Source organism: Nomia melanderi, chromosome 9 (genome assembly GCF_051020985.1).
Source record: "Nomia melanderi isolate GNS246 chromosome 9, iyNomMela1, whole genome shotgun sequence".
NCBI classification, from domain to species: domain Eukaryota; kingdom Metazoa; phylum Arthropoda; class Insecta; order Hymenoptera; family Halictidae; genus Nomia; species Nomia melanderi.
Window position 1 is genome coordinate 14,161,757 of NC_135007.1, and position 11,960 is coordinate 14,173,716.

Sequence of the window (11,960 nt, forward strand, 5' to 3'; positions counted from 1 at the left end):
TTCCAAACCGCCGAGATTCCCGGAGCCCACGTCGCAGTTTAAGACGCAGGCTAATTTCCGCGAACGCGTTGCAGTGGGTGTGTCGATCAGCAGAAACCGCTCTGGAAGAGCTGGTGCAGCTCGCACACGATGGCCGATAGAAACGTCTGGTACCCTGGCGGTCTCCCTCCCTGTGCCATCTCGGTTACCCCTACCCGCGGCTCGTTACCGCTGCAGTTCGGCGTCGTATCCGCTCGGATTGAGCGAGGCGGAGAGATTACTCGGTTATCAGCCGCGACCACCGGATCACTCGCCGAGCGAACGTTCCACGGTGGACCAGCTTCGAATCCGCGGCCCCCGAGGGAGCAAGTACGTCGTCGGAACCGTTCGAGGGACGCGAGCAGTCATCAGGTTTCCCGATCGCCGGGGTGAAACGGTGACCGGAATCGCGACGGATAGGGGATCCGCGATCGCGGAGGATGATCGTTGGTCGGAGTGGTGAATACCGATAGTAACGAGGGTCGAGGGGATGTTCCGGTGAATCGGCGTTCTCCGTTAGCCTCCTCGATCGAGAGTGCCGCGTGCCGATTTATTGTGCCAGGTGGTGGCCGACGGTTGACCAGTGTGGGTGATGACAGATGTGTTTTGCTCCCGTGCTCCGTTCGCGTTGTCGTGCTCGTTGTCGGTCGCGAGCTGTGACCTGCTTGTGAGATCGCGTGCTCGCGATCCCGCGCTCCGCGAGGCGAGACTGCCACGAGATCGGTGAGAATACGCCGCAATTGGACTCGGATAAACACTAGAAAGATGTCAGCCGCGGCGAGGATTCATCAGCTGCTGGCGATCCTCATCTGCTGGCAAGGTGAGCCCTACCGGAACCATCGGAACCGTCCGCTCCTCTCTCTCCAGCAGCCCTGATCCCGATTTCCAACTTCGGAATCATTGATATTGAACTTTGCGTCCGTTCGCCGCGATCCCGCTTGACGGTCGCGCGTAATACAACTAGAAAATTAACCAATTTGCTGAAATTGAGTCGGACCATAGTCACCGCCGGCTGTCACGCGACGATCGCGCCATCCGATTGCTCCCTCGCTCGCGGTGTGTTCGGAGGACCGAGCTCCTCCTCAGTACCCTCGCAACTCCTGTTTATTCTCCTCTGTTTCAGCTTACAGCTACAGCCTGATACTGGAGGAAGAGAAGGAGCCGAACTACCTCAACGCGGGCGTAGGAGAGTACGCGGTGTTCAATTGCGACCTGGACTTCCCGCACGAGACGCCGATCCCGTACATTCTGCAGTGGAACCGCGATGTAAGCGCGACGCTATCCGCTCGATCGACTTTCCAATGAAATCTCGCGACCTCTCGTTTACTAGACTAAGGAAGATGAGGTCTTCTCGTCTAGGAACGTCTTTTCCCTGAATCTTATCTCGTTCACGCGGAATGTTCCTTCGAAAGTCGCATCGATGGCAGTTTCCTATCGAATCCGAATGCAGCTCTGTTAGGTCGCGGAGGATGACCTCGTCCATCTCACGCCTTTTTCTAAAAGCCTGTCGCATTCAGGCGCATCAGTGGCGCGTTTAAGGTTGCGCAACGGTCGTAAGCGATATTCCGCCGATCGGTACGCTAAAATCACGAGAGTCGCGTCGGTTTACACGCGGTCTGCGGTCGGTCCAGGAAGATCTTGCTCGTCGGTCTCGATCAACGAGAGAAAACCAATCGGCCGGCTCAAGGAAAGCTTCTTCTCCGGCAGCGTCCGCGTTTTCGACGCAAAAAGCTGCTCCCAATTGGCCGGCATTAAGCCAATTCGGCTGATACGAAAAAGCGGCGGGTCGCTTAACGAACCTCGACGATCGCCGCGCTCCCGAGACGGAGCACAGGAGCGAGAACGTTCAACCGCGTAGAAAAGTGCTCGCTCAAGGCAGGGTAGGCGATTCGATTTCCTCGGGGTGTGTATCGAATTCGAGCCGCGTGGGAAGCGCGCGTGTCTCGGGTGCGAGTTTCCGTCGGCCGAGTCTCGGTTTCGAGGTGTCGCGTCGCGCGATACGCGATTGCACAATCTCGAGCGGCCGCGCTTACGCGGGGCCGCCGAGTTTACACGGTTTTCACGTGAAAACACGACTTCGACGCGTGCACGGCCGGTGACGCGGTTCCGTGTCATTCGAGTTTCAGCGGCTGAACACCGGTAACGTCCTACGTCGGTTTACATTTTCTAGAACGGAGGTCTATTAACACTGGAAATACTGTACCAGTCAAAATGACTGATTTTTTTAGCAATTATTGATATCTTCGAAGCATTGAATGTTCGAAATGATTTTGAAAAGTTTCATTTCAGTAGTATGAGTGTCTGAAGAAACTGAAGATAATCTATTGTTACAATTTTTACAGGAATTGCATTTTATTTGTATTAAATGCTTGGTAGTTCTAGTGTTAACGCGTCGCTGCCAGCTTCGCGTATTTGCGACGATTAGTGTCTCATTTGTGTAGTATTCTGGTATAATCTAGAGGAAGTCGCAGAGATAGTCTTTCTTATTATTTGTATCTTGCAAAGACGGTGTTTCATTTGATGAGACATTGCAACCGTGGAGTCGAAGGAAACGCTGGTAGCGAGTGGATTGAGCCTACGTCCTCTCAGAATCCGTAGCTAAGCGTCGGCAACGTTAGTGATATTAAAATGTTGATGTTTCGAATTGAAATTAAGTGAATTTTGTGTTTCTCGTTTAATCCTATCGCATGAAGATTAACCCTTTGCGCTCGAGAGGTACTCAGTCGCCATTAGATTTGACATAGGAAAATCATAACATTATTGTACAATGCATCGCCACAAATATTACAACAAAACAGCTTTCCCAGCTCACGTACATTCTCTAATTAGTTAGTCTCGTGAAATGTCGTTGAAATGTCACCGAAAAGTGTCGAATGTTTCTGCAAAACATCCGACTGCAAGGGGTTAACACTAGAACTACCGATTAATACGTAATCCTCATAAAAGTAGTAACAATAGATTATCGTCAGTTTTTTCAGCCACTCATTACAGTATTCAAATAAAACTATTTATCTTCAAGATCATTTCAATTATCGAATGCTTTTAAGATATTAACCCTTTGCACTCGACAATATTTTTCATGAAAAATTGATTATCTTCTATAAATTAAGAGACAGAACTCTTTCACTTCGATGTTCCATGCGTCAATACATTGCACAAGGTTTAATTGAACTGAAAATTTTATAAGTTTGCCGCCTCGAATCAGGTGGCGCCCCTCGAGTGCAAAGGGTTAATAATAGCGAAACAAGATCAAAACCAGTCATTTTGACTGGTAGTTCCAGTGTTAAGCTTCCGCGAGCCGACGTTGCCGTCGGCTCGCGAGGTAAGTCCGCATCGAACCGAGCTGAAACCTCCAAAGGACGTCGAGGCGTCGCGTTGACTTCCTGCCCGCGGACAGGAGGCGAGATTCTTTCGCGGATGTTGCATTCGACGCGCGTGCAGCCGTACGCCGGAAACAGATTGAGCGTTGCGCATGGCTACCGCATAAAATCAAGTGGAACTTAACCTGATTGGTCCCTGATGCGTATGCAAAACAGGTGCTGGCTCCCTCTCTGTCTATCGAACGATGGTAATTGGAGTACGGGACGCAAGGCTGCATTATATCCAGCGATGGCTGGTCCGCGACACGAGGGGTCCAACCAGTGGGTCACTGCTAACGCATTGTCAGACGATTAGGGACGATTAGCGGCCTTTTCGCCAGCCTCGTTTTGACCGCGAGGACTCCCCAGGCCCGTCGTTTTACATTTTCACCGGGGGACTCGCGAGTCGCGTCGCGTCTCGTCTCGTCTGGTCGCGTCACCTTCGGCCGCGTCTGCAATCTTCGTCGAACAGACACAGTCATCGTCGGCCTAACAAGCGCGATTGATTTATAGATCGCCATTGCTCCCTGCGACTCTTACTCGGTTCCTTCTACTCGTACACTTCCGGAGCGAAGATGTTATCCTTCGCTAGAACGATCGAATGTCTTGCAGCCTTCGACTAACACAAAGTGAATCAGATTTCCGATCGGGAGAATCCGAGAATGTTCAACGTCAAAGCGTTGCCATCTTTTACGTAACACCTATGCTTAGCAAAGATGGATAGGAGGAATATTTTCACCCTTCGCACTTTGAGGTTTTTCACTAGAAATATTTCAACATTTTCTGATGAGATGAAGACGATTGTAAAACCAAATCGACAAATTCACGTGAATTGACGGACAAAGCTAGTTTACGTCAATATTTCTCGGATTGATGCATTATATGAAATATAATATTAACCCCTTGACCTATGATTTCTTTCTTAACTCTCATCGATACGGCTACTGTGTCATGAATAATTTATTGGAAGAAGAGAAAAATTCTAAGCATATGTTATTACTATATTTCCTTTTAAGTATAATAGCTGATTACAGAGGAATAATATTTATTTTGAATTCGAATTAACTAAGTTCTTGGTATTATTCAGTTTCATGAAACCGAGGAATTACAAGTACAGTTGAATTAAAACTTAATTGTATGAATTAACATAATTCATCGATCTTACGAGCAAACAAATATTCCGTCCACATGGAACGTTTCGGCTGGGAGTATCCAGCACTCAAAGGGTTAATATTACAATCCGAGGAATCGCGTGGTATACACAGACAGATGGATCTTTTCGAGAGAAACGTGACTAACTCGTCCGACAGAGGGGGATGAACCTGTTAGCGGCGCGCGATCAGTACGAATCATCCTCCAGCGGCGGAAGGGAGCTTTAACGTCGGGGTCCACGTGTGATTTCAGGGTCGAACGATCTTTTCATGGTACAACGGTCCGCCGACGGTGGGTCTGGGCTACGAGGGTCGCGTGCACCTGATAGAGGACGCGGCGCTCCGCGGCTACGGGCAGGGCAGCATCAACCTGACGAACATCCGCGAGAGCGACCAGGGATGGTACGAGTGCCGCGTGATATTCCCGAACAGGACGCCGAACTCCCGGAACAACGGGACCTGGTTCCACCTGGCCATAGATGGTAAGGTCGCGCTCGCTTTCTCGTAATCCGTTGACCGACTAATTCGATAACAGCCAGCGGCGAAGGGAATTAACGTAGTTAACCGCCGGCTGACTAACCCTGAGCACTGAATTGGGTCACGCTGGCGTGCGGACACTAACACCGGACGGAGCGGAGACTTGCACCGTGAAATCTTGAGAGATTTCTCGGCGAGGATGAAGTAAGCGTTTAAAACCTAGCTCGAATTCCCCCGCCGATCTTCGTCGAACGGATCCTGGAGAGGATACCCTGAGATCGATCAGGTTCATTTTATCTTCCGGGCGGATCGACGAATCGTTCCGAGCCGAACCTTCGAGGCTGACGTGGCATAGTCGCGACCCTCCGCGCGCAGCGAGATTAGAGTCAATGATTCAACTCGTTAACCCAGACGGAATTCTGGTTTTTGCTGGTAGAATTCCACCGGACGAAAGGCAATAGAGAATTGAGTCACCGCGGCCAGCCAGCGGCACGTTTCGTTGTTCGAGGATAATCAATCGAAAGAGCGGCGACCTGCCGTTAACAGGAACCCGTAGATCGACGGACAATACCGCCCCGCGCACAATAGGGGCGCGCCTTTTCCCGGAACCGTTGAAAACCGCGGGCAGGAATATCCGTCGCCTGTCTCCGATTCGGAAACGTTTATGCCTGCGTCACGCACCGATTCGTAATAACACTTGCGTTGTGCGCGCTTCATTTACGCCGATCGCGCGTCGATTAACCCTTGCCTGCGATGTATCTTGATCGATTAACTACTTCTTGCGGCTGACTGCGGCGAGATTAACGCGGTTAACCTCTTGCCTTGCGGCTTTCCTCGCGGTTGTGTCCGTTGGAAGTTTCTCTTATATTTACCGATTAATTAAAGAAAAAATTCTGCGTTGATTAGAAAGATTATAATTCTATAAAGATTGACCCAGATTGTGTCCGTTAGAAGTTTCTCTCCTTAAGTTTAATCATTAATTGGAAAAGCAAGAATTCTACTTAAATTAGAAAGATTATAATCCTACAAAGACTGACCAAGAAGATGAACAAGAATTCCATTTCGTCTCGAACGAGAGAATACCTGCATCCATTAAATTCCTTTGAAAATTTCGTCTCTAATTACATTCGATGGTAGAAGGCAAGAGGTTGACACGGAATGACAAAGAATAACGCCTCGAAAATGGCTACCGAGACCGAGAACGAACGAATAGAATAATCCCGCTGACGCTTACTAACCTGACACTGGGCAGACTCGTTAAATCGTTCAACCCAGGTGCGTCGCCGTTTGGGACGTCTGTTCCAGGTGAAAACCTACTGGCTGTTCCGCCGGTGAACAAGACGATCATGGAGGGAGAGTCGGTGAGCTTCGATTGCGTCGCTAAAGGAGAAAATTCCTTCGTCACTTGGCTACGCGACGGCACAGACATCACGCAGATCGAGGTAACCGAACGAATCGCGTGTTTCCTATATTCGCAGGAGTATCGTTCACTTTGAACAACTTTCGTCCCCTCGTAACAGGATTTCAAGAGAAGAGCGTCGGTCGCCGATGATGGAACGTTGAAGATCAACTCAGCCCAGATGGGGGACCTGGCGAAATACACCTGTCTGGTTACCGGCGAAACTGGGGAGCAACAGAACGCATCAGCCTTCCTCAATGTGCAGTGTGAATATCGACGAAGCACCTTGAACGCGTGCCTGGGAATTTCGATGGCTTTCGATGTGTCGGACGCTTATGTGTTATTAGAATCAGTCTGCTATTATAGTGTATCAGTCTATATTACTTAGAGATCGTCTGTTAGCTATTCGACTGTGCCAAACTTTGAGACGTAGGAATTCAGTCGCAACGTACACCGAAAATAGCGAGAATTCAGATAGTTCTAAGCGTCTACAGTTCCATAAGAGCAATATTTTCAAGCGCCTTCAGTGTCGTAAACGCGTTTTCTCAGCACTCCTGGTGCTAACAGTAGTCAAAGAGTCAATACCATGAATCGGAAATATAGACGAAATTGCCTATTTACACTAGCAATGAATGTGTTCAAGATTCGTCATTAGTACGACAGACTAAGTAATATAATCCAGAATTATATTATATTTATATATTTATATATTAATATATTAAAATATTCATATATTTATATATTAATATAATAAGTAATATAACGCAGAACATTCGAAATTCTCACAGCACCGAGCACAAGATTCCCTGGCAAATGTTTCCCACTGACGCCTCCATTCGCCTATTGTTCCAGTCAAGGCGAAAGTGATCTACGCTCCTCGAGAAGTCTACCTCCCCTACGGGAAGCCGGCCCTTCTGGACTGCCACTTCAGAGCGAACCCGCCCATGACGAATCTGCGCTGGGAGAAAGACGGATTCCTCTTCGACCCGTACAACGTGCAAGGAGTGTTCTACAGACGGAACGGCTCGCTGTCTTTCAGCAAAGTGGACGAGACGCATTCCGGCAGCTACACCTGCACGCCGTACAACGACCTGGGTACAGAGGGCCCGAGCCCTACCATCTCAGTGGTGAGCATTGTACCCGTTGGACGATCAAAGCAGCGGCCGTCGCAATTGATAGAAGCACGAGCCGCGGCCACCCTCGAATCCGCCGGACAAAAGTGGTGCGCGCTACAAAGAACGAGACGACGCGAGCAAGACCACTGACCGCCGCGAGCAGACAAGTGTTAACCGTCCCTTTATCTGCCAATTACAATTGACTGTTGCCCGCCGTACGGTTTCCGAGGCAATTCGCCGCTAACTCGCGATCCGGCTTTTTGCAGATCGTCCAAAGGCCGCCGGTGTTCACGGTGACACCTCAGCACTTGTACATCAGGAAACTGGGAGAAACCTTGGAGATACCTTGCGACGCCACGGACGGGGATCATGCTCATCGACCCTCGATCGTGTGGTTCAAGGTACGCCTTTTAGGAAATCCTACGTGGAATGATGGTGTAACGAAATCACCCTCGATTTGACAATAGAAGTACCAGTCGAAATGACTGATTTCGATTGTTTCGTTTCACAATTATTGATATCTCAGCATTGAATATCCGAAATGATTTTAACACTAGAACTACCGTACTAATCGAAATGACTAGTTTCGATTGTTTCGTTTCACAATTATTGATATCTCAGCATTGAATATCCGAAATGATTTTAACACTAGAACTACCAGTCAAAATAACTGGTTTCGATTGCTTTGTTTCACAATTATTGCTATCTCAAGAGCATTGAATATTCGAAACGATCTTGAAAATAAATAGCTTCACTTGAATACTACAATGAATGTCTGAAACCGAAAATAATCTATTGTTAGAATTTCTATAAGGATTACATGTCAGTGGTATTAAATCCTCGGTAGTTCTATTGTTAACGAGTAAGAGTTTATTAACGAACCAAAGTGACAACTTTCTGAATTCATATCACTCTAAACATTTGCTAACTGCTACTTGAAGAATCTTAAGCATCTTCGCATCTCCTCGTAAATCTATTGCTACTTTTGATAATAAGACGTCTCCTACCAGGATGGCTCGCCGGTTCCGCCCAACAGGACCTACCTGATCGGAGGCAACTTGACGATCGACTTGATCCAGGAGCAGGACAGAGGACTGTATCAATGCGCGGCGAGCAACGAGGCCGCGACGGTGGTCGCCGACACGGAATTGATGGTGATGAACGTGCCACCGCGCGCTCCGTACAATCTGAGCGCCAACGCCAGCAACAGCGCTGTCACGTTGACTTGGGTGCCGGGATACGTGAGACCGAAAACGGAGTACTCCGTCTGGTAAATGAAGTTTTCCGATCCATATCGGCCCGCGGTGGCTAAAAGGTTAACGCGATCTCCGTTCGCGATCAGGTACAGACCCACCGACACCACCGAATGGCGAACGATGAAGATCTTGTCGAGGAAGATCACCGAGGCGACCGTGAACAACCTGAATCCGGGCCGCGAGTACGAGTTCATGGTGCTCAGCCAGGACAAACACGGCGACGGGATGTTTAGTAAGACCTTACGAATCTTCACCCATCCGAGTACGTTTCCCAGTTTAACGTAATTACGATTTTACGCGCGCGATCTCCGAAACGCAAGTGTTATCGATGCTACACGCTTTTCAGCTATGTTCGACGAGAACTCCGCGTCGGAGTACCGCAGTCCTCCAGGTAATGTGTCCAGCACCGAGATGATTCGTCTGTAATTTTCCGGCGGGATTGATATCAATTGATCGTTGGTGATTCGTAGATGAGAGAATGGGACCGCCGGTTAACGTGAGAGTGCAGGCGACCGTCGAGGGCTACCTGGTCACCTGGGAGCCTCCTATGTACGGCAAGGACCAGGTCAGACTCTACGCTGTCAGATGGTTCCGTGGACCGTCCGAGCGGCTGTACGGAAGAGCGGAAACGACGGACACATACTACCTAGGTAACGTCTTCAGTTTGCTTCGGTTACTTCGTTGTTACTCATTAATGAGAAATTCGGTTGCGCAGTACCTAGATGGAAGCCTATCATCGATCTACGATCAGTTCTTTTATCTATATCGTAAGAAGTAGGAGGTTTTTCCTTGAGAATTTTTCAGCTGGAAAAGAGTCTATCTAAAGAGAATCTGCGGATAGACACACTTGCGGCTTGAACGTTTCGAGTAACCTCTCCGCGATCGTCTTTCCAGTTAAAGCTCTGGAAGAAGAGAGTTACTACACGTTCGAGGTAGCAGCCATGTCGATCTCGGACGACGTCGCGACCAGCGAGAGGATAAGCCTAGAAGTGCCTGCTTACCGTAGAAACCGAGCGATTTCCATGGGAATCGTGGCCGGGATTGGATTTCTGGCCGCAGCCCTGGCAGCCATATGGTGGGCAAGGAAACGATTCTGTCAGTCGCCGAACGAGAAGTAGGGGATGCCTCGTGGTCCGACATACTTAGGCGACGAGCCACGCATGCACACCGTATACGTTGCCACGGTCAGCCGCCAATTAACTTCCCTAAAGTAGCGTTTTATCGATAGCCGAATAGAGAGAAAGAAAGAGTGAGAGAGAGAGAGACAGAGTGAAAGAGAAAACGAAGAGGGAGAGAAAAACAGAGACCGAGAGTGAGAGAGAGAAAGGGAAAGAGTGGAGGGAGTTAATTTCTATTTCTCGACCGCGTCTCAAGGTCTCGCAGCCGATCGTCGTGAACTTATAATCGTCACTCGATTAAGTTATGTAATATATTATACAATAATATCGATCGCGTAGATATAGAGACAGAAACAGAGAAACATAGAGAGAGAGCGAGAGAGAGAGAGTGACTGAGTGAAAGAGAAAGAGAGAAAGAATGAGAGAGCAAACGAGAGCAAGCGCCGGAGAGGAAGCGATTCGCCCGAGGAATTTGTATCTGGGACGATTCAATTTACTGCGTTTACCTACATATAAGTTACATACGAGTGTTCTCGCATTGCATCTCGTTACATTATGTATCGTTTAAAAGCTTTATTAGATAAGTGCACGTTTATTAAGGATTAGTTCTGGCATTTGGTCGTTATTCGGGTACCGGGCCGCGGGAGACGCGCCCCGCCATTTTGTCGGCGCGGCGCGCGCCCGAGCACGTCTCGCCGCCGGCCAGGATCGAACCCGAGGCTAGGACTATGCATACATGTATACATCCGATACGTTTTTTTTTCTATTGTAAATAAATTGTGTCGATTATCCGTGCACAGCCGTCTGCTCCTCGCCCTCTGTACTCTCGAAGAAGAAAGAAAGTGTAAAGCTTCTCAACCGTATTTTCCAGTTTCACTTCCGTTTGTTCGCTTCGTTACGCGCCGCGACTGTTACGCAATAAAATCAATGTATTCGTTTCGAACGTACCGCACAGGTGAGTTGCACATTTCTCCGATCGTTGCGTCACGCCGGTTGTAACGAGTCTAATAATTTTCGCTTCGATTCGACGCGTCACGCCGCCGAGCTGGACGAGGCGCGAGAAGGGTCAGAGCGTCGACGCGGCTCGCGTGACCGGAGAATCCCCCAAATTGTTTGGACATCTCGGGTGCAATCGACCCGCGGTCGACGCACGTATCGTCCGCGAGGAACCAGGATCGAATAATGCGGGTGTTCTTACAACTACAAGGTCTTGAAAGGCTTCGTAAGCGGCTGAACGATAGCCGGTGATCCGCCGAAAAGATAGTGTTTCGCCGGTGAACGGTGTCGGGGCACCGTACACGTCGAACGCGACGGAAACGCGCGTTCTCTGTCACCGAGAACGCCGGGAGATCGGTAAGAATTTCATTTGCTCGCGATTTTCGCGAGCGATCGGATGCATGCCGACGAACGCCCCGTGGCGAATTCAGTGGCCGAAGCGGCGCGGTTGATCCGCGAGATAAGATTGTAACGCGTAATGCAATTTACTAGCCGTCTCGAGGTATACGTACGTACACACCGATAATCAATGTCCATTCGAGATTAGGAGCACTCGCCACTACCGATTATCGGTCCAAGGATCTCGTCGGAGACCGAAAGAGAAAGCCTTTCGGTGCCCCGCCTTTTACCGACTAGGTAGCCAGTATCGGAAACGGGCAAGATACCAGCAGTTTGTACAGTCGCGCCAATCCCACCGTTATCTACCGCAAACAAGCCTAGTCCGATCAAAGATCAGAAATATAATCAACAATTTCTATCTTCCGAGAGCACTGCTACGTCTAACATCGCAGACCGCGTATCTCCGAGTTCCGCGCGACTGTATGATTACTTCGTGTTGTCGCAAAGGTTGCAGATACGATTCAATCGAGCAGTAAAACTCCTACTAACACAGAGTCATTGAACAATAGATCTCTCTCGCTGACAATTCCCTCCGTTGCAGAATTCCTATCGGTGCGTGCTCGTCACAAAAATATCCGAAGGCTTGAAAACGGTACTTTCGCGCGACAACCGAACGTTAACGCGCGGAAACACGTTCGCATTCCCGTTAACGCGTTAACGACGCTTAGGGGA

At 49.2% G+C, this 11,960-nt stretch overlaps 1 protein-coding gene across 2 annotated transcripts; it reads left to right on the forward strand.

Moving 5' to 3' along the window:
- Nucleotides 1-205: 205 nt before the first annotated feature.
- On the forward strand, nt 206-10,688 carry bdl (borderless). Of its 2 annotated transcripts, none has more exons than XM_031973456.2 (12): nt 206-838; nt 1,142-1,284; nt 4,782-5,010; nt 6,281-6,447; nt 6,526-6,670; nt 7,257-7,531; nt 7,786-7,920; nt 8,530-8,789; nt 8,862-9,037; nt 9,122-9,166; nt 9,246-9,425; nt 9,670-10,688. In XM_031973456.2, exons 1-12 carry the CDS (start codon nt 784-786, stop codon nt 9,891-9,893), a joined length of 2,034 nt encoding a protein of 677 aa, XP_031829316.1. In that variant the 5' UTR covers nt 206-783; the 3' UTR covers nt 9,894-10,688. The 2 variants fall into 2 exon arrangements, with proteins under 2 accessions (XP_031829316.1, XP_031829317.1); XM_031973457.2 differs by having other exon boundaries at nt 6,311-6,447.
- The last annotated feature ends 1,272 nt before the right edge of the window (nt 10,689-11,960 follow it).

Coding starts and splice junctions, on each gene's coding strand:
- bdl (XM_031973456.2), top strand. CDS start 784: ATGTCAGCCGCGGCGAGGATTCATCAGCTGCTGGCGATCCTCATCTGC. Junction 5,011..6,280: donor GTTCCACCTGGCCATAGATG/GTAAGGTCGCGC, acceptor CGTTCAACCCAG/GTGCGTCGCCGTTTGGGACG. Junction 7,532..7,785: donor CGAGCCCTACCATCTCAGTG/GTGAGCATTGTA, acceptor GGCTTTTTGCAG/ATCGTCCAAAGGCCGCCGGT.